A 21,141-nucleotide genomic window follows, 5' to 3' on the forward strand; every position below is an offset into this window, starting at 1 on the left:
AACACTTGTTTGGTCATAAATGGAAGTTTTTTTTTTTTCACTGAACTATGTGCACATTCTTCGTCCCACCCACAGCCCCAGAAACCTAAGAAAATAATTTTGCCATGTTAATAAGTTTTCGCTACCTGATCAAATTATAATAATTCTCTTTTTTCCTGAAATTAAAAAAAAATAACTATATTTGTAAACCTGTGGCCACATTGAGGTAATGATAAAATAATCAGTAACTATTGGGTTAAATTCAATTTCGAGTTTAACCACAGAGCGAATAATGTGCATAACCTTTGTTCAGGCAGTTTTTCACAGTTGTATAACAAAACATTTGACAAGAGTTAGTTAATAGCCATTCAGAGGCAGATGAAGAAGCAGAAATGCTTATAGTTTGAATGTGCTTTGTTGACAGAGAGAGGGATGGCCTATTTATTTTTTATTTTTTTATTTAAAAGGGACATGGAATCTTTACCTCCCAGCTTGACAGTTGGTTACAAAAAGCAGAAGACACCTGAACGTTTCCTCTGGAGGGTATTATCACTTCACTCCAGTGTCAGCGGCGGTAGAAACACATGTGCTCTATCACACTTTGACCTTTACACTTAAAGTCAAGAGAATCCTGAGCAAGGTCAGTTTTCCCATCTAGTGTACACTTTGCTGAGATGTAAAACAAACAAACAAACAAGAAAGCAACCGAAAACCCATTTTCACAGAATTTGATCTGTAGATTTCACTTATGTTTGAATGAAATAAGTTTATTTCTACACTGGTGACTTTGCAAGAAAACGAGGCCAGGAGAGGCATTTCCTCAAAGGCTAAAAGGAGGCATTACCACCACTCCACTACTTGCCAGGGGATTTGCAAAGCATGTTGAGGCTCAAGGTTAGTATGGGAGATGAGCCAGGCTCAGGAGAAGTTAACACAGAGGAAAAGGTTAGTGGTTTCTGTTTTTTGTTTTTTTTTTTTCCACTTTGAGCCAGCCAATACAACAAAGTGCTTGAGATCGTAACTCCTAGTGGTCAGGTAATGGTGTGTTTTCTGCAACGATCATGTTTGGGTTTGTCTATTTTCTTTATGCTTGTGAGGCTTGAAATTGGCATTTAAAATCCTTGGGGGAAAAGCTATTTTTGTAATTCAGCTGGGATGTCCTTGTCTCAGGGTTTCCCATTGCATCAGTCCCTTAGCCTGGTACGATAGCCATGATAGTGCTGCGTCTTTTAGATGAGGTGCAGAAATAAGGACATGATTATGGTGCTTATTAAAGATTCCTTGCTATTTTCACGAGAGTAGGGGCGTTAGACTCTTGTCTACTGGCCAAATTCTAAATTGGGAGATTACGTTCTGCTTTCCTAAATTCCCCGAGTAGAAGCAGCCATCCATGGTATCCTACTTTGCTTCCTTTGCTCAACTGTTGTGCGATATCATTGAATGGCACTGGTTTTCTACTCCAGAAGTGTTCACTTCTTAGTGGAGTGGTGAGTAAATCAGTACCTATTGTCTGCTATTGTATTTGACCCAGTTGCAAACAAATTAAAAGGTAAGCTCTGATAGTTAAGGATAAAGTACAAACAAAACAAAACACCCTAACAGTGTACCGGTTGTTGTGTAACATTTAAAAAAAAAAATCTGTTTTCTCTTCTACCACATAAACCCAAAAAATTAATGCTTTTTTTAAAACTCCACTAGTAGTGGACAATGGATTGTTATTTGCCTCAAACAGGAGGATAGTTCTAACAGAGATGATGAGGTTTGAGAAGATGAGATCATGTACCACAAACCAGTTAACCCCTCTCTTTTGTCGTTAGGCTGCATGGAGCCATTCTCGACAGCTGATCTACTTTGTAAAATCTCATTTTAAGGAGGTTTTTCATCTTTGCTTCGTAACATTTCGTGTTTCTCAATCTTTCCATAACAATAAAGTTCTTATTTTTGTTTAACCTCCATCCCACCCACTGTAGTTTTAATGTCCCCATCTTCTATCCATCGCTAACCTTGCTATCACATAGTGGTATTGAGGGGCAGTATGGCACAATGGTGTGGTTTTTGAAATCAGCCATTTAAATCCTTGCTCGATAACTTTCTAGGTGTGTGATGTTGAGCAAGTTACTTCTGAGGTTCAATTTCCTCATCTGTAAATGAGCAACCTCAAAGGGTTACTCTGAAGATCAAATGAGGTAATGTATTATTTTGAAGGGTGGTGGGGTAAGGCAAGGCATAGTAGTCAGCACCTGAAAAGTGCTCGATAAATAATAGTTATTTATTGGATTGTGTACGCGGATCTGACTTAATTCATAAACTCTTTGAGAGTGGGAAGCATACCTCCTGGATTTCGACATAAGTACAGTGTCGTGCACATAGGATGGTGCAGAGGCTCAATATTTATTGCATGAATAAACTTTTTTTCCTCCTGAGTGGAATGAACAGCCCTCAGCTATTTGCAAGATCCCACACATTTAGCTCAAAGGTGACAAAATCAGGGGCGCCTGGGTGGCTCAGTCGTTAAGCGTCTGCCTTCGGCTCAGGTCATGATCCCAGGGTCCTGGGATCGAGTCCCGCATCGGGCTCCCTGCTCCGCGGGAAGCCTGCTTCTCCCTCTCCCACTCCCCCTGCTTGTGTTCCCTCTCTCGCTGTGTCTCTCTCTGTCAAATAAATAAATAAAATCTTTAAAAAAAAAAAAAAAAAAAAAAAAGGTGACAAAATCAATCAATCCTCTGATGTCTCCAAATCTACAGACACCTGCCTTTGTCTAGATGTTATGGTATGGTGTAGACACAACGCAAATAACTCACACTTTCTGTTTCTATCAGGCTAATTTCTATGAATGTTAGCACTTGATTTGTCTTAGGTGCCCAGAATGGGGCTGACTCAATCACACGCCTCCTCATTCATTCAAGCATCCTTTGATTGAGAAATTTTTTAAATGAATACTAAGAACTATCTAATTATATACCAGAACAAAACCTTTCAACTTGTGACTAAGTGCACTACCTGCCCTATTTACCTGTAAGATCTGTGCTGACTACAGATATTTTTCTAATTGCTTTGCTCCCAAGCCAAAAACAAAAAAAACAAAAAAACACCCCAAACAAACAGAACAATAACCTACCGCAGCAAGTTCCAGAGCACAAACAACATCTTTGAACTGGGGAGGTGTTGGTTAGGAATTTCTTTTTTTGCTTTTGAAAACGTTTGCACGGGGCTGGGAGAGAGGGAAAGTTGGGGGAACAAGGGAGGGGTATACAGATTCAACCAAGCTTGAACATTTGTCAATAAGGAAAGAGTATTCCTCTTTACCATGATCTTGGAAAACCCCGGGTGCGTGCTTAGGTGGGTACTAGAGCAACCGCAGTGTGGCCATTTCCCCGACTGCTTTGTACATACTTTATAGGGGCGGTCTCAGGTATGGAGCTCCAAGCACCTGCTTGCTCAGCTCCGGCAGTTAGGAAACCAGCGTATTTGAGGCCGGTGGCTCAGGTTTCACGTAACTCGGCTCAAGTGTCACTAACACTATGTGCAGTGCCGGTCATCGAGCTGTGCTTTGGGACTCGGATACTTAACTTCGGACTTTCTTCTTTCTCTCCCCCCCCCCAACTAGTTTTCCTTTCCCTTCTTCCTCCCTGGGCGTGCCCACCTCCTTCCTTTGCTCCTACTCTCCACTTTCGCGTTCTCGTTTCCTTCTCCTTCCTTTCTAGTTGGCTTCCCGTCTTTCATCCATCCTCTGAGGGCCACAGGGCTCGAGGCTGCGACTCGGAGGAGGCGCGAGTCCCGCGGGACAGGCGCGAGGGGCCGAGCGGCGAAAGCGCGGGGCGCGCGCCAGGCCGAGGGCGCGCGCGGGGCAGCCGCGTGGCCGGGCGGCCGGCCGGGAAGCGGCGCGCGCGCGCGCCCTGCGAGCCCCTGGCGCGCCCCCGGCGGCCGGGGCCGCAGCGTGCTCGCCCCCGCCGCCAGCTCGCCTCACTTATGGGTCGGAAGCGCTGCGTGGGGGAGACTGTTCCAAGATGGCGGCGGGTTGCTGCGGGGTGAAGAAGCAGAAACTGTCCAGTTCGCCCCCCTCTGGCTCGGGTGGCGGTGGTGGCGCCTCCTCCTCCTCCCACTGCAGCGGAGAGAGCCAGTGCCGAGCTGGGGAGCTGGGACTAGGAGGCGCCGGCACGCGGCTCAACGGGCTGGGAGGTCTAGCCGGAGGAGGTAGCGGCAGCGGCTGTACCCTCTCTCCCCCCCAGGGCTGCGGCGGCGGCGGCGGGGGGATTTCCCTGTCGCCACCTCCGAGCTGCGGAGTGGGGACCCTACTTTCTACCCCGGCCGCCGCCACCTCTTCCTCGCCCTCCTTGTCGTCCGCCGCCTCGTCCTCATCGCCCGGCTCCCGGAAGATGGTGGTGTCAGCGGAGATGTGCTGCTTTTGCTTCGATGTGCTCTACTGTCACCTGTACGGATACCAGCAGCCCCGGACCCCCCGGTTCACCAACGAGCCCTAGTGAGTACCGTGCCCTCCGCCGCTCTCTCTCTCTTGCGCTCGGGATGGGGCTCAGAGTTGAAGCAAAGTATGAGTCCGCCTCCCCGCCGGCGGCTGCCCCTGCCCCTCTCTCTGCCCGGGTCCCCGGAGCCACTCGACCTAAGTAAGGACACCCCGCGCTTTCTGCCCTTCGAGGCAGGCACCCCACACTTGGAACAGGGTGCTGCTGCAAGAGGTGGCTCACAGTTTCCCAAAGGTGCTCGCTTTCTCTTTGCCATAACTTCGAGGAGTTTTGACCCTTCCCTTCTCTCCTTCGCCACCCCGCGTCCCCACCGCCCTGGTTTTGGGGATCTGGATTACTCAAGGTGTTGACCTCTCCTCACTTTGGTTTCCATTTACCACACGTGAAAGCCCCGCCAGTATTCCCGCCCCGCGTACCTTGCACAGGGAGAGTTACTATCCCACGGCAGGGTGAAAAATAGCAACTATCCAACTTCTGTTCTGCTAGTGACGGAACTTAGCTCCGGAGCTTATGAGGTTACCCGTCTTTTCCTTCGGGTTTCCTTGTGTCCTGGGGAGGGAGGTGGTTTTTTTTAAAAACACATTTTCCCTTACTACCTATTTTTATCCGAACATACCCATTAAAATGTGTTTCTAGTGAAGCGCACCGCCAGCTCTCTCACATTTGAAGAGTGAGACCTTTTTTTTTTTTTTTAATTCCACCGTCTGGGTAATAGCTCATTCAAAAAGAGCTGTCCCCATAGAACCACTGTCAGTTTGTACACGAAGCGTGCATTCGCTTTTGTGTCAATTTCACTTTTTAAGAAATCTGTGTTAGGCTCGACGATTTGAGAAATAGTTAAACAATCCAACAGTAAATGTGTAGGAATTTTTATGTTTTCTTTTGGCTTGTACTTTCAGTTATTTTACCCTTCAAGTGTGTGGTTGAAATTGTTTAAAATAGCACTGTTACAGCTAAAAGCAGGTTAATTCTAATCCCCGTCCATTTGGATGTGTGGGAGATGGGGCATATGGTTTTTTTTTCCTAATGTGTAAACGGAGTGTAAACGGACTTGAGTTAAATGCTAGACAGAATGTAAAGCCCAAGGAAGGGCAGAATGACACAGAGGGCGATTGTTTTTATTATGAGTACTTTGCATCAACAACAACAAAAATGATAGAGAAAAATTTCAGTGAAACTTATACTGAAAACCATCAGCCCTTTTCCTTGCTAAGACAAGTGCCCCTTGTCCCCATATCATAAATACCTGAATTGATGTTCTTTTTAAACTGCTTTTCATTTTGTGAGATTAGGGGATTAGACTACTACTGGATAAGTATAAACACTTCTGCCTAGACTAAAAATATTAATATGTAAAGTGGAAATTGCAATAAAGTGTCCTGGAAATTGTAAATTTGTATTGTTTGTTTTCTTTGGCTTTAATGCTTTAAATGTATTTAATTTTGTATTTTTGCCGCTCTTTTGTGGTCTGTGTATTTTCATTCAGACTTGGTTCATCTTTGGGCATTTATTCATAAAAAATGCATGAAAGAGCATCCAGAATGACACTTTGCCCAATAAATTAAATACCTTTATAAATTTCATAGTTTTAATTCTAGGAGCTTAAATCCTAAACCCACACCTTTACTTAGCCAATGTGTTTTTTGGTTAAGAAGTCAGATTCATTTAAAAGAGACTGCCATGTAAAAAAAAAAAAAATCTATGAAATATTTATTAGCTTGAGTCACTTATTTGTGACTTTTTTTGTCTTCTCTTGGATGTCTATGATGTATTAAAGCCAGTCGTGGGATGATACATAGGTTGGCTCTGCAAAGTCATGGGACTGCAAAAATTCACTCCTGTTCAGTTACATGAGTTTGGCAAAGGCTGTTTTACTATTCACGCTCCATTGCTCCAAAGCATATGAGAACACACTTTTCAGGAGGTGCTATTTTCACACATTTTAAAGTGAGTTTGGGTTAACTGAATGACTGTAACAAGAAGTTTAAAAGGAAAGTGAGCTTGACCAGTTCATACAAAAAATGCTTTTTGAAAATGTCATCTCAACAGTGGCTACTTTGCACATGTGTTTAGGTATTGCTTGTCTTCGAATACCCCATCCACTGGATTTCTTTTTCATGGAACTAAACAGACCAAATAAGGCACACTTTTGACCGCTGGGGATATGTCGAAACGATGGTGGAAGAATAATAACCATTATCATTTAGCAGGCCTTGAATGTGTCGTGTGTTCAACAAAACAACTAACTTAGAAGAGACACTGAACGTGACCAAGGGGAGAACGAAAGTTTGCTTAAGTGGGAAGAGGACTGCATCTTATCTTCATTTATCTTAAAGTCATTTTTGAGGTGTGCTGTGGAAAATTCAAGAAAATGTCTTAAAAGCAGTGTTTGATTATGGGAGTCAAATAACTTGACAGTGTCTTAGTAACCACCACACATTTTCTGTTTTACATATCACATATTTAATAGCATCACGTACTTATTAGCGGCTTTGTGCTGGGGGGCATAAGCTGTAAATAGACATATTTCTTTTTTTCCCAGACCCTGAGTTACTAGTATCATGTCATGAGCAGCAGTGTTTCAGGTCTTGTCTCTGCTTCCCCCCCCACACACACCCCAGAAGACATGCTTTCAACAAATCAGATTCTCCTGTGTCAAAACACACCGCTTTCATCCCTTCCCAGAACCTTCTCTGTCAACATGTCTGTAACTAGTGAAATCTGCCTTGTATAGGTTCAGAAGTTGTCGATTGAGCAGTTACCCTTCCATTCTGAAGGGTTATTAGAAATTTCCTCTGTCCGTTTCAGGTTCAAGGAGGGGATGCCAATATGTGGACAGGCTGTAGGGTTACAAATTCTTCTTCACTGTTGGCTTCTGTTTGTTGGAGCATCTTCCTCATTGCACAGAGGTAGCAGTAGCTACAGCTTGGGAGGACAGTGAAAACTTGTTTAATGGAGGACACATGACATTCGTGTTAAAAGTGAGGACTGCATTGCTAAATCCTCGGTCTCGGTTCTCCAGGCACATTTGCCCACAGAAATCAGGTTTGAGATGTGATTTTAAAAATGACTTGAGGTGCATTTTACTCTTCAAAACCAGAGCTCTTGGATTCATATGTGGGAACCCAGATAGCCACATTATAGGAAACCATTTGCTACAATAAAGGGATCCACTGTGCCAGGTGTGGGAGCCAGTTAGACTCCACAGCAGCCGTTCTCCACTCGGGCCGCACATTCGAACCACTGGGGAATTATTAAAAATGTGGAGACCTGGGTCACAAGCCCAGAGATTCCGATTTAATTGGTCTTGGATGGGGCCCGGACATCAGGATTATTAAAAGCTCCTCAGGTGATTTTGAACGTGCAGCTGAGGCAGAGAACCACTGGTCGTACCGTATTCGACTAGCCCTCTCGCCTGAGATTCAGATTAATTTGGTCTGGGGTGGTGCCTGGGAACCTGTATTTCATAAACACCCTGGGTCATTTCGGTAAACCACGGGTTTCGGAAAACCCTTGCAGTGTGGTCTGCACAAGACCTGACCTGGGAGCTGCTCTGGAATGGAGGCTCTCAGGTCACCCCTCAGACCGGCTGAATTTTAACAAGCTCCCCAGGTGATTCTTCCGCACATTAAAGTTTGAAGAGGAGTGGTTCTCCAACTTTAGAGTACATCATAATCTCCTGTAGTGCTTGTTAAAACACAAATTGCTGGGCCCCATTCCCAGAGTTTTGGATTCAGTCGGTCTGGGGTGGGGCCGTGAATTTGCATTTCTAACAAGCTCCCTGGTGATGCTGCCACAGTTCCCAGGACCACACGTTGAGACCCCCTGGGTTAGAGAAGTGAGGACCTCAGTAACGTAGTGCAGCAACTGTAAGGGAATGGCAATTTTCCCTGCCAGTTTCCAGTAGAGAACTTCCTGTTTCCATGTCACCAGCCTTTGTCATGTTCTCTCTAACTTAGCAAACTGGGAGATTGAATGCTGCCAAGATCCTAGTAAGAGTCCCAGGTTCTTGGGATGGTTTCAGTCTGAGGTGGGGGGAGGGGTGGCTGTTGGAAACCGGTGGTATGATTTTAGGTCTTTTTTTTTTTTTTTTCCAGAAATGTTAAACACGAAGGGCACCTTTTAGGAGTTAAAAACAGCATAAATATGATCTCTTAAAGTGAGTTGTATTGATTTTGATGAGTAAAGCCCCCTTCTGTTGCCGTAAAAAATGCTTTGATGATTAGCTCACTAAATAACACGTTGTGATAAGATTTTAAAAGCTTTTCCTTACACTTACGCTTGCTGGATTGGATTTTAAGAATTTCCCTCATTAACAAAGAAATATAAAAGGATCCTGCCAAGGCACTGGGATTGTTCAGTCTTATATTTTTAATGCTGTGTTGCATGTCACGTCCCATGAACTATTTGTTTTAATCTTCTTACCACCTTTGAAGTTAATGCACTACTACATTTTGTATAGACCATGGCACATAAAAGATACTTTACTGTTAACATCAATAATACAGTTTTCCATCGCAGTAAATAAAATATAATTTAAAAAAATCCACTCCTGGATATGCAGTTCTTGAGAGATTCTGATCAGGTGTTTGAACGGTTAACTCTTTCTTGTCTTGTCACAGTAGTCAAATTACTGTTTCCCAGTGTGCTTGGGAAGAATTGGGTTGTTTTAGAAAGGTGAAGCAAGCACTTTGTTTCACCAGAATAGTAACACTCCTATGACATGTTCGTTAAAAAGGTGATTTGATAATGCAGCTCAGGTCAAAGTGATATTAATACAGCATTTTAAACACATATTTCTATTATGTCTTTTTTTTTTTTTTAATGAAGACTGAGCAGAATAGCTGGAAGGTTTATCTGTCTATCACAGATGATGCTACTAGGCCACTACAGATTTCCTCATCCATGCTAGCATAATGGCCATAATGTATAGTTTTTCTTCACACACACAAAAAAACAAAACAACGACATGTATTGTCTGGAAAATTGTTGAGCATCTTTGAAGGTATTATATGGGTTGTTTTTCAACAATGTTGATTTCCATTGGAAGGCAGTCTGGTGTCCTCTCTTACTGAGAGAAAAGAAAGAAGGCACGCCCCCAGTTGTCATTTATGCTGTAAAAACAGCCAGTGACTGAAATGGGAGGATGTAGAAATATAAATTACAAAATTATTTTTATATCCATGCATAAAGGTGTATGTAGGACAAGGTATATTTAGTTAAAAAGAAAAACTCAATGCTTATTTTACCTTCTCCCCCATATGGCCAAAGGGAGTGATAATCTAGCTCATAATTTTGCTTGCTTATGAATTGTGTTTGTGCTGCATTCAGGTCGCAGCTAGTGGGTGGCAACGAAGAAGGAGTCTTTGCTGGGATCTCTCAGTCCAATGGGAAGAAAGACCACTACTGAGAAAGTGAAAAATGCTCTGTTAGCCCATATGCATGAGTAGTTTTTTTTCCCCCTCGGTATGTGTTTCTTAGAGAAATACTAGCATTCACATTGTTGTCTTTAGAAAACCGTTCACTTTTTGAAATTGTATTTGTGTTAAGACACTATAATGTATTATCGCACAGGATTATGATTTTGTGCTTCCCATTTATAGACCGTCTTACTTTTTGAGAATGTATATGTGTGAAACGCTAAAACTTGTGCAATGAGATTAGTCAAAGTTCCCTATTTCAATAGGCGTTATTCTGTTCTCTCAATGTCACACATGCTTGCCTGTCTTAAAGCAGCACAATGACCATGGCTTTTACATTTAAATTTTCTTCAATAGTCTTTTTTTTTTTTTCCCCCTGAACTTGTGTAATAATGTCTCTTTTTGATACTGTTCTGAATCAATTAAGCTAAGTGAGGACCAGCAGTAAAAGCCAGGGGCTGCCAAGAATGGACCTTCAATGTGTAAGCTGTCTTTCCACGATCAGTAATTGGGCAGTTGCTTACAGGACACTGGAGACAGTGTGGGAAGCCAGTGGTTGTGTAGGTGGGAAGAGTAGATTCCCCAACAGTAAACTTATTTAGAGTTTGAGCTACTAAGAGCAGAAACGAGCCACAAGCTTATGTAGTAGAAATAAAAGAGCCCGAAGGAAGAAGTGTAGTGTAATAGTGCAGTTGGTTGGGTGGAGCATAGTTTATGTTTGGTCCAATGATAAGTGGCATCTTTTCTATCCAGTGTGGGTGTATTTTCTGCAGTTCTTAATGTATCATACTTTCAAACTTGCTCAACCTTAAAAATGTTAGTTTTGAGGAGCTGGGTGGAAATTATATGTCACTGGGGAAAAAAACCTGTTATTTCTTTTAGCATATACATTATGCTGAGTTCCATGGTTGGAAACCAGAGAAGTCGCTCTATCCTCACAGAGCTTCCAGTCTTGTTCAAGGTATGAAACAAACATCAGAGTTGCTTGAAATGCTGACAGTGCACTATATACGTGATTGTAGATGAAGTTAAAAAATGGGAAACATCGTACGTCAGCATGGTGATGCCGTGGAAAAAAGGAGTGGTCAGGAAAAAGGCTTTTGGGAAGAGGATGACTTTTGAGCCAAGTTCTGAAATGGCAAAGGGGCAGAAATTACTGGTGAAGAGTCTGGTATGACCAGTAGATCTTGAAGTCTTCCTGGCAGTTCTTGAACTCATTGCTCACCACCACACCCCTTATCACAGCACTTGGGGATTCTCAGCAGCTGTCTTCAGCCAGCAACTTGCACGCCCAGCATTCTCCATACCACCCCCTTGCTCTGGTCTCAAAGATCAGAAAACTTCAAGGAAATTACAAGTAGCCTTTTGTCTTGGGAACCCTCTGGGAAGGCTGGATAAGAGATACTGGATCTGATTATGGTCTCTCACATGAGGAGAACAGTACTGGCAGAAGAGTCCTCCAGGACCTAAGATGACTTGGAAGGAGAAGAGTCTCACGGTAGAGGAGACCAGCTAGGCTTGAGGTTCCGAGGGTGCTAGGAAAACGGACATTGGAAAAGTAGGGGAGCCACTCCAGGGGCAGAGTTCATGAATATAGGAATGTTGCAAAATCAAGAAATGGAAGAAGTTATCAGCAGATGCAGGGACTCGCACTCCAGGGCCAGCTTTTGTGTAGGAGTAGAAAGCTTGCAGCTCACCTGTTTCTTGGCTGCCATCCTTGCCTCTTCTTTTCTTGGCTCTGTGCCTAGCTATTCTTGTGCTCAGGAAAAGTTTGTTCAACAGCTCAGTTGGAATGGCTATGAAATTTGATCACAAGTGTAAGAACCTCCCCTTCCCCCTCTTCATCTATGCCCAAATGTATCTATCTAATTTGAGAGAAAGGAGAAGACACGTTGGTTTATAGAATTCCCATCAAGTATAAAGATAGCTCAGATAGCTTTTGGGCGAGGACCTGAAATTAGGGGACTGCATGTAAGTAAAGAGGCATTGTAGAAAAAAAAATTCGACCAAATTCCCGTTGCTGGGGGAAGTGAAGCGGGGAGAGGCTTTGAACCTAATTCAGAGTTTACAAGCCCGAGGAACCAGGAGGATTGTGGTGCCACTAAAAAGCAGGGAGGTGAAGGAATGGGAAGAAAAAACTAGTTGGTCAGGCGAAATCAGATTTTTTATTATGTGTTTTTCAAGTGTCGGCAGTTATCCAGCGTCATTTCTTTTTCAATTAACAGAACCACAGAGCAGCGACAGAACTATTGTGACGATTTGGTCAGTCTCCTGGATCTCTCCAGCCTCCCCTGCCCCAGTTGTGACTTTGAATGCTCAGATGGGTAGAGATCAGTGGTAGTTTTTAGCTTTGTATTGCTAGTAAAAATACCTGACAGTATGTTGGGTTTCCCTAATGTAGCTTTACATATTATACATGTTATATATCATCAATTTGTACAGCGGCCAGTGACTCTTAGATTTCCTTAGTGTGTATCTTAGCACAGCGTTCAGCAAAATACAGCCTCATGGGGAACCATCTCAAGAATTTTTAGTTTCAGATGTGGATTAAAGGAAATTTCTGAAGGACTGGAAGTACTGCCTGGTACTCGATTCTAGGTCCTGTATCCTCAGGCTTAGAAAGTAAAGGAATCAAGCTGGATCCATTTTGCAGCTTTGCTGACAAGGAAGGATAGATGCTATCAGTGGACAAGATCAGCCATGTTGCTTTGTGATCATTGTGATCTACAGTGGATGGGCAAATGTGAAAAGTTCTACTTGAGTCCAGGCCTACTAATATTAGTTTTTGTTTGTTTTTTTAAATAAGGTCTGTGATGGTCTTGATGATTCTTGCCTTTCCCCTGTTTCATTTTACAGATAATCCACACTGTGACCCAAAGCCACATGCAATGCTGGGAGAGCACAGTTGACTGTATTATGCAATATCCTGCCAGAAGATGCTGACCAGCTCTCTAGTAATGGAAAGTAGTGAGATTGACTTAACAGCCTGTGTAGCTTGCCTTGCCATTCCATATATTTTCTGTAAGCATATGACATGCAATTCTAGTAACATATCTTATGGTGAGATTTTGGATTGCTGCAAGGTCTTAACACCAAATTCTGCTTTGCTTCGGGCATTAGTGGGTCTTTGAGTCATTCTCCTAGAACGGAATCTATGGAAAAATTGGTTTTTGTGCTGTCAGCCTCCAGGTCCCACAGCACTGTGACGGCCTCAAAGAGGTGCTTGTGTGCTAGTCACACCGGTGTGCTGCTTCTCTGTGACATTGTTACTGCGTGTGTAGCCTAGCGACTGTACAGGCCTAGGTGGTTTGGGGTACAAGTAAGTTATATAGCTGGGGAGACTTGGGCCTCAGGACATACCTCACTGTAGCAAGGGAAATACCTTTTGTATCCTGATTTTGAACAACAGTGAGGTAAGTGTGTAGATGATGGGTGCATTTTTTACATCCTTTGCAAATTGTTATTTGGTAAGTGGAAGATGGTGTTGGTGATTTAGTCAGTAAAGGAGAACCTCATGAAGTCTTCTGGCCTTTTTCCATGTTAGAGTATTGCCCTCAGTGCATTTTATGAAGTTTCCCATGATTAAGACAAATAAACAAACAACTTTGCACACTTCTTTGGCGCTACAAACCAACAACTTGCCGCCAGCCTGGCCACTGATTTCGTGGAATAGCTCTTTGATGTCAGGACGAGGTGCCCGGTAGTCAGTGGTTAAAATTGTTTGTTCAGTTCATGGGCCCATCTACCCCACCCTCTTGTCAATTCAGAAAACCCTCACAAGAACAAATGGGAATGATATGTTTCTATTTCTCTGACACTAATGAGGTGATGTGTGGTTTGTGGTGTGTTTTACTCCACAGACTCCTCTAATCATTGCCCTGTTTGGCAACTTGTTTTGCAGAAAGCCACTCTTTCACACTGTGAAAGCATTAGCTCTGTGGAGAAGGAGAGTCGCATAGAGCCAGAGGCAGGACTAGAGGGCGTGTGGGAGCCAGGGAGGGAGAAAAACACAACCGTAGTCAAGTGAGCTAAAGCCTGAATTCAGGGCGGAAAAAGGAGACTTGAGTGCCCGGTCTGGAGTAGAGCTGCTCCAACAGGCATATTTCACGCTATACAATCCTGGGTGTCCCTCCTTTACAACAAGCGGCTATGGCGCTCTTGTTAAAAAAAAAAAAATATATATATATTCCTACCAGAAACAGATGCACAGCATAAAGTTTAGCTATACAAGAAGACTTGCATATGCATCCCTGAGTACTTCCAAGAGACCATGTTGAAATGAGAATGAGGCCTCTGGGCAAGTTTGGGGGCCATGGGACAAGTAGCTTAAGTATACCCCAAACAGATAAATGTAACCACTCTCTGATCATGATCCTTTCTTTGTTTCTTGACTTGTCAGTGAACATAATTGTAAATCCTCAGATACTCAGATGTGTCTTACTTTCAGGTCTGTATTGAGGTGGTAATAGATGGATGAAGTTTTGTTTATAGAGCTTGCTGACAGTCATTCTCCATAAGAGAGATTATGGAACGGATAATATTAAAGGATAGACCCCGCTGTAATTTCTGACTGCAGGATGCAGTCAATAGGAGGGCATTCTATTGATCATATCGTGTCTTCTGTAGCTTTTCTCCAGTGTGTCTCAACAGGGCCTGCTATGGTCAATCTTATTTGCAAGTTACATTCTCAGATTACTGGAGTGTCAGTCATTTTTGGTTAATCAGTTTCTCTTTAATCATACAGATGTATGATGCTTTTAGAAAATTAATTGATTGATGTATTTATTTAGTGGTAAAAAACGCATAACATGAGACCTACCCTCTTTCCATATTTTTTTTTTTTTTTAGAGAGAGCAGGGGTGGAGGGGCAGAGGGAGAGGGAGAGAGAGAATCTGAAGCCGGCTCCACGCTCAGCACGGAGCCCAGCATGGAGCTTGATCTCACAACCCCGAGATCATGACCTGAGCTGAAATCAGGAGGCAGGCAGTTAACTGACTGAGCCACCCAAGTGCCCCTCTTTCCAAATTTTTTAAGTGTACAGTACAATACTGATAACTATAAGCACCATGTTTAGCTTAGTTTTTGAAGGTGCACGATAGTGGCTCTACCAGAGCAACTAATGTTTCATAAGAATTTTGGGAATCTTTTAAAAATTAGTCTTACAAACATGTATAAGCACAGAGCTTATTTATGGGAAAGTTTAATTTAGGCTTTCAAGTATTTATTTTTCCAAACTTATTGAAAACTATGAGTAAACTAGATTAAAGGCATCTGAGTAAGAAATAACCAGTAAAAAATGTTTCAAACTAGTAGCGTGTCAGTTAGTATTTGACGTGGCATTTATCATTTACTTTATTAGTATACTTAATAATACCACCTACCTGTATTTGAAAAGAACTGGATTTTCTAGCTTTCCTTATAAGTTGTTATTCCTATTCTCTGTCTTTTAGGGCTTTCTAATGAATTTGCTAATAATAATATAAGGAGACGTCTTTGACAGGTAGGAACTTTGCCCTTGCTTACCCACTCTTAATGGTGGAAGGGCAAAGGCAGAGAGAGAACATTCGTTTTGACAGTTGAACCTGATGTTTCTGAGGAAATGTGTTTTTTAGAGAGACGGAAAATTGGAAGACACCTTGCCTAATGGGCTATTATAAGTAAGGCCTTTTAAGTCCGTGTGTGTATATGTAAACCACTGTAGTTGAGCACTTCTTGAAATTGCTTCTTATTTGCTTTAATGAAAAGCTTATACCTAAAGGTGGTTAGTGGAGTACTCACTTTGGGAGCACATATACTAAGTGTGGTAGTGGAATCTGTGAAATAATAGATATGGTCAAGACTTGAAAGTTGTTTATCTGCCTCACTGTCTATACAACCTGTGTGAGATTCGTTATCATTAGGAGAGGTACAGACATTTTTTAATATTATCACTGAGTTGTGACGTATTACTTTGGATTTCGGAGCAGTTTCTAACTTCTTCCATTTAGAGATGGCTTTACAGTTTTAGAGAAGAAAGAAGAATTCCCACTATGATTATCCCTTTGCTTGTAGACATTTTAGAGTGAGTGTTTGTTTAAGCTTCAAGATATATTTGCTAGCATTATCTTAAGATAGTGTATCTTACATCAAAACCTACCATTCTCAGCTAGTACTCCTCTTAATATTGTAAATTCTAACATTTTAGTGCAGCAAGCAATATAGCGGTTGTGGGGGAGAGGTTCTATAAAATAGGCGTAAGCCATGCTTCCTGCCCTTAAAAAGCTTGCAGTCATACTGAGAAGACAAGATTCATGAAACAGATGATGAGGTCACATGATTTAATGGCTGAATAAATGATGGAGACAATGAGGCCTGTTAGAGTTTGGACAAAGACTAATGTGGGCTGGGATTATACAGGAGGGCTCCATGCACAAAGTAGGATTCAGGCTGGGTAGACCTTTCACAGAGGGATAAAGCATTCTAGACAGGGAAACAATTTAAAGGCACAGCGGTCAGAATGAGCATTATATAGTAGTCAGTGGGTACTAATCAAAGGTATATTAAAGTCGGGGAGATCGTAGCAAGAAAGGGGACCCCGTCAGGAGACTGTTGCTATAATTCAAGGATTGGGAAATGAAGGCCTGCCAGTTGACAATTTTAAGCTATTAATGGCCTGTGAATTGCCTCTTTCTTGGTAAAATTTTCCTTTTGTCCAGCTAATTATGCCTCAGCAGCTCCTTTAATGGCATGAATGTCATGAAGCCTGGACAAGAGACTGGGAAATAACACAAGCAGGAGTCTGCTGTGTAGACAGAGTGCTTTCGTTTATCAATAGACATTCAGCATAAGTCAGTTAGATTAACACTGGTTACATCACCCTCTGCCTGAGTGCCTTCTATGTTCTGTGTTCTTTTTTTTCTTCTAAACTTCAGTGTCTCAGACATGAAGTTGAGAGAGTTGAGTACCAACAAAGATAATGTAATTTAAAAGTAAACTACCCTAATTATTACAGAGTTAAATGGCTTTAAACCACTTTTTTCCTCCTTAAATTAATGAAGGAATTTTACTTGGATGTTATAAAAGTAATTCACATGAGGTAGGTACTGGCAATTATAATAATTATAGGAGAATTGTGTACTAATGATTGAATGATGTTATTTATTAAATTAGCTTCAACATCGATTAGTCTAGGGGGTATGTTCCTCAGGGTTCTTAACATGCCCTACTCAAGAATGCTACACCTCTAAGACACGGACTATGTAAGCAAAATCTGTAAAGGTTTCATAGTATTATTTAGAAACAAAATTTTAAAATGGTTTCCAGGATTACAATAAAACAGCGTATTTTTTTTTTTATTTTATGTGTTGACCAACAGTTACCCTTTGAAAAAGAAGGAGCAAATTCTTAGTCTTTTTGTTGATGATTTGTCTTTAATTATATGAAGACATATGTTCAGAACCCAAAACTTCTTTTTTAGGGATCACTGTAAAATTTCATTTCATTTCATTTCATTTCAGCAACTCTCTTCTTTTATCCCCCAGAATATGTTTCAGAATAGAAGAAAATTATTTCCTGTTAGATTGATCTCTGACAGGGTCTAGCCACATAACCATGAATGTTGTGCCAATGTACTCAGGAAGTAAAAAAACAGCCTGGCACAGTGCTCATTAGCAGTGTTCTCTGTGTAGTCAGTTTAGGTTTTTTATAAGTAAATGAGCTCTCCCTCATGTCATAGACTTGAATCATGAATAATCTGTAGTTTGAATTACCTGTTACTACAGTGAGGTAAAGAAATACCAGATGTTAAAATAGTGGTAGTGACATATGTTTGAGTCCGAGCTTTTGAAGAAGAGACGGAGTTTGGCCTGTGTCTGTTATCACGGACCCCTGCCACATAATAGGGTAGGAGGCCAAATGGAATCCAGTGGTTCTTAGGACAGACCACACAAAGGTCCATGATCACTTTCAGTATGCTTAAAATCTTTATTAGCAAAGGTGAATACTCTCATCAAGGGAAGGAGAAGTGCGTTTGTTTATACAGGGTTGAACTATTGAGATGCCAATTTCACTTCTCACAGGCTTCAAACAATAGGCTTGTTACATGGGCAGTGGCCTCCATAGTGTAGAGCACAATCAAGGAAAAAAATAAGTCAGTGGTTTTCCGTTTTGGCTATGGCAAGAGAACAAGCAAGTCCTATTTTAAAGTGAAAAAATGGGTGTGGGTCCAAAGGGTCCTGGTTCCTGTCTCCATTGGCTGCTCTCAGAACCTTTGCCGTGTTTATTTCAGTTCAGCCTAGAGAAATTCAGGTCAGTTTTTACAGAAGAGGAGCATTTTAGTCTTGAAGCTTTCTCTCATTTCCATGAAGAGTATAATTATTCACCATCCCATAATAACCATTTATTAACCCTTTACTGACTTAATGAACTTGCACCAGCCCAGCACGGCCACCGGTGCTGTCTTGTTCTCAGAATTGTTGTTATCTTTATTTAGTGTTTTTGACTCTTTATCTCTCCCACTCCAAAATTGAAGTATAAATCTAGGAAGATCCTTCTCTTCCCCTTCCTCAACATAATTTGTCTTTGGAGCTTTGTCATTTTTGAGAGCAGCAGTCTTAAATATCTGCAGACTTTGTAGCAACTGCATTAGATAGTTTCTACCACTTAAATTTTAGCAGCGTTTACCACTTTGCATTATCTAGAAAGTTTACTGGTTCTGCTAGTCTTCCAATTTGGGTTGGAGGGTGTGGAGCGATGAGGACAGAGGTTGTAAATTTATGACTTCGAAATTTTTTCAAACAGCGGATTTGAATATCTAAAGGAGTGTGTTTAACTGGACTGATTTTGAATTCAGGGCAGTGTTAGATCTCAAAGATTTCTGGAAGTTTTTCTAGGGAGGTTTTGAAGCAGAGAATGAGAGATGTTCCATTGTGTTCCTTCCTGTGCCTTACCTGGAAGTAGATATCTTTGTGTCTGTATGTATAACTGACACTGTAAGATCTTTATGGATTTACTTGATATTGTTTGCTATTTGGAGACTCACCTGGCTATATGTAGCTATACACAGGAGGGACGTGTGTTTATGATTCTCAACGAGGTATGGCATAGGCTTTAATCACCTGCTTATCTTTTCCTCTATGATTCCATTCATATAGAATCTTGGAATACTTGGAAGGCTGTTTGGTACTATTTATTTTCTGCTATTTTGTTTGTTTATTTTTTTAAGATTTTATTTCTTCATTTGACAGAGAGAGAGTGCACAAGCTGGGGGAGTGGGAGAGGGAGAAGCAGGCTCCCTGCTGAGCAGGAAGCCCAATGTGGGGCTCGATCCCAGGATCCTGGGATCATGACCTGAGTCGAAGGCAGACACTTAACTGACTGAGCCACCCAGGTGCCCCTGCTGTTTTATTTTAAACTATAGGTTCCCATATGTTTAGATAAGTGCTTCTTTCCTAATATTTCTACAGTCAGGAATTCTGTCTACAGTCTACTGCCTAAGAATGGATTTTAGAGGGTCAGCAAAACACAGTGAATATCCTACATTTGGTGAAAAAAAAAGGAATACCTTTATTTGTTTTTATGGAAATTCTTGATGTGTCTGTTCTCGCATTAATATAATTTAGATGAAGGAAAACAGATTTGAAGAAGCCTGACCCAAGGGATTTTAAGTTATCCCGAAAGCACAAATAATATTTTAGCATGTAATTTTCCTCATAAAATGTTTTATGGCAGACTTGTTTATGTCATAGTTCTGAGTCAAAGCTGAATTCAACACATTAGTCTTTAACTTATCCAAAATTAATATCTTCTGGCTAAGAACCAACACAGCTTTATGACTCTTAAACCATTTCCTTATATTAATCACCAGCTGTAGAAATGTGCTTTATTTGGGGGGGGGCCATTTAAAAAAACAATTTTTTGTTCACTTCCTGAGTTATTGCATAGTTTACAATGCAAAGAAAACATCCAAGCATAGTTGGAAAGCAGGTTAGACTTACTAATTTAGCAACTGATTCATACATTTTAGCCTTAAAGTATACAAGGTTCAGATTCTTCAAATTACTGTCTCAGCAAAATGAAAAATTATTTAATCAAGGACTTTAATGGTTGCTCATAAATTCCTGAAATTGCAGATTTTAAGTCCATGAATTCTAAAGACATATAGTAGTGAAAACCTACCATGTTATATACCTTTTTTGTATGCTCATGCTGGTTTTAAAAAGTATGTATGGAATAGGACAGTGAAACTCTGAATGATGGCTTCATAAGTATCACTGAGACTACTGTTGATTTGAATGAGTGATTTCCTCTATATTAAGGATCTGTTCAATTTAAATTGGTTTTCTCAGACAAGATTTTAATGGCTTTGTAATCACTTTTTTTTAAAAAAGATTTTATTTATTTGAGAGAGAGAATAAGCAGGGGGAGGGAAAGGGACAAGCAGACTGCACGTTGAGTGTGGAGCCCCACACGGGGCTTGATCCCAGGACCCTGAGATCATGACCTGAGCTGAAATCAAGAGTTGGTTGCTCAGCCGACTGAGCCACCCAGGCGCCCTGCTTTGTAATCCCTCTTATAGTGTTTTAAACATTTAGTGAGTGATTCTCAACATTTTTCTTCTTGCAACATGACTCTGTGCCCTGCATCATGATCCCTACACTCAAAGTTTTGTGTACAATTCCAGGTGCTACTCTAAGAGGGGCAGGTCAGTTATTTTGAAAGTATTATGTGTTTGTACTCATTCTTCTCCCCACTTCACCTTCCCCTTCTCAAACACACACACGCGCGCGCGCGCGCACACACACACACACACACACACACACATGAGAAGGTTGTTTTCATATCATACCTGCAGCTAAATTCATTCAGGACCCCTGGAACTATCCAAATGAAGAACCACTTATAATATGTTTGACATCTCCCAATTTAGTATTAGGATAATGCTATCATTGTGGTCAAACTTTTTCATAACTTACAATCCGGTTTGGCAACATTATAATGAATCATCAGTTGTATGGGTAAAATAGTAAATGTCTTATTAAAATGAGTTTTTAAAATGTTTATGATTCTTTATATAATTCAAGATTTAGAGCTTGGGCACCTGGGTGGCTCAGTCGGTTAAGCGTCTGCCTTCGGCTCAGGTCATGATCCCAGGGTCCTGGGATCGAGTCCCACATCGGGCTCCCTGCTCAGTGGGAAGCCTGCTTCTCCCTCTCCCACTCCTCCTGCTTGTGTTCCCTCTCTCGCTGTGTCTCTCTCTGTCAAATAAATAAAATCTTTAAAAA

The 21,141-nt window shown here is 41.6% G+C and overlaps 1 protein-coding gene across 4 annotated transcripts in view; it reads left to right on the forward strand.

Moving 5' to 3' along the window:
* Positions 1-3,925: 3,925 nt before the first annotated feature.
* AMMECR1 (AMMECR nuclear protein 1) overlaps positions 3,926-21,141 on the forward strand; it is a 114,148-nt gene continuing 96,932 nt past the window's right edge. For all 4 annotated transcript variants that reach the window (XM_078064575.1, XM_078064576.1, XM_078064577.1 and 1 more), the window contains exon 1: positions 3,926-4,459. In XM_078064575.1, the coding sequence (XP_077920701.1) occupies positions 3,987-4,459 (473 nt within the window). In that variant the 5' untranslated portion in view covers positions 3,926-3,986. The remainder of the gene's footprint in view (positions 4,460-21,141) is intronic.

This window comes from Halichoerus grypus, chromosome X, assembly GCF_964656455.1.
Source record: "Halichoerus grypus chromosome X, mHalGry1.hap1.1, whole genome shotgun sequence".
Classification (NCBI taxonomy): Eukaryota; Metazoa; Chordata; class Mammalia; order Carnivora; family Phocidae; genus Halichoerus; species Halichoerus grypus.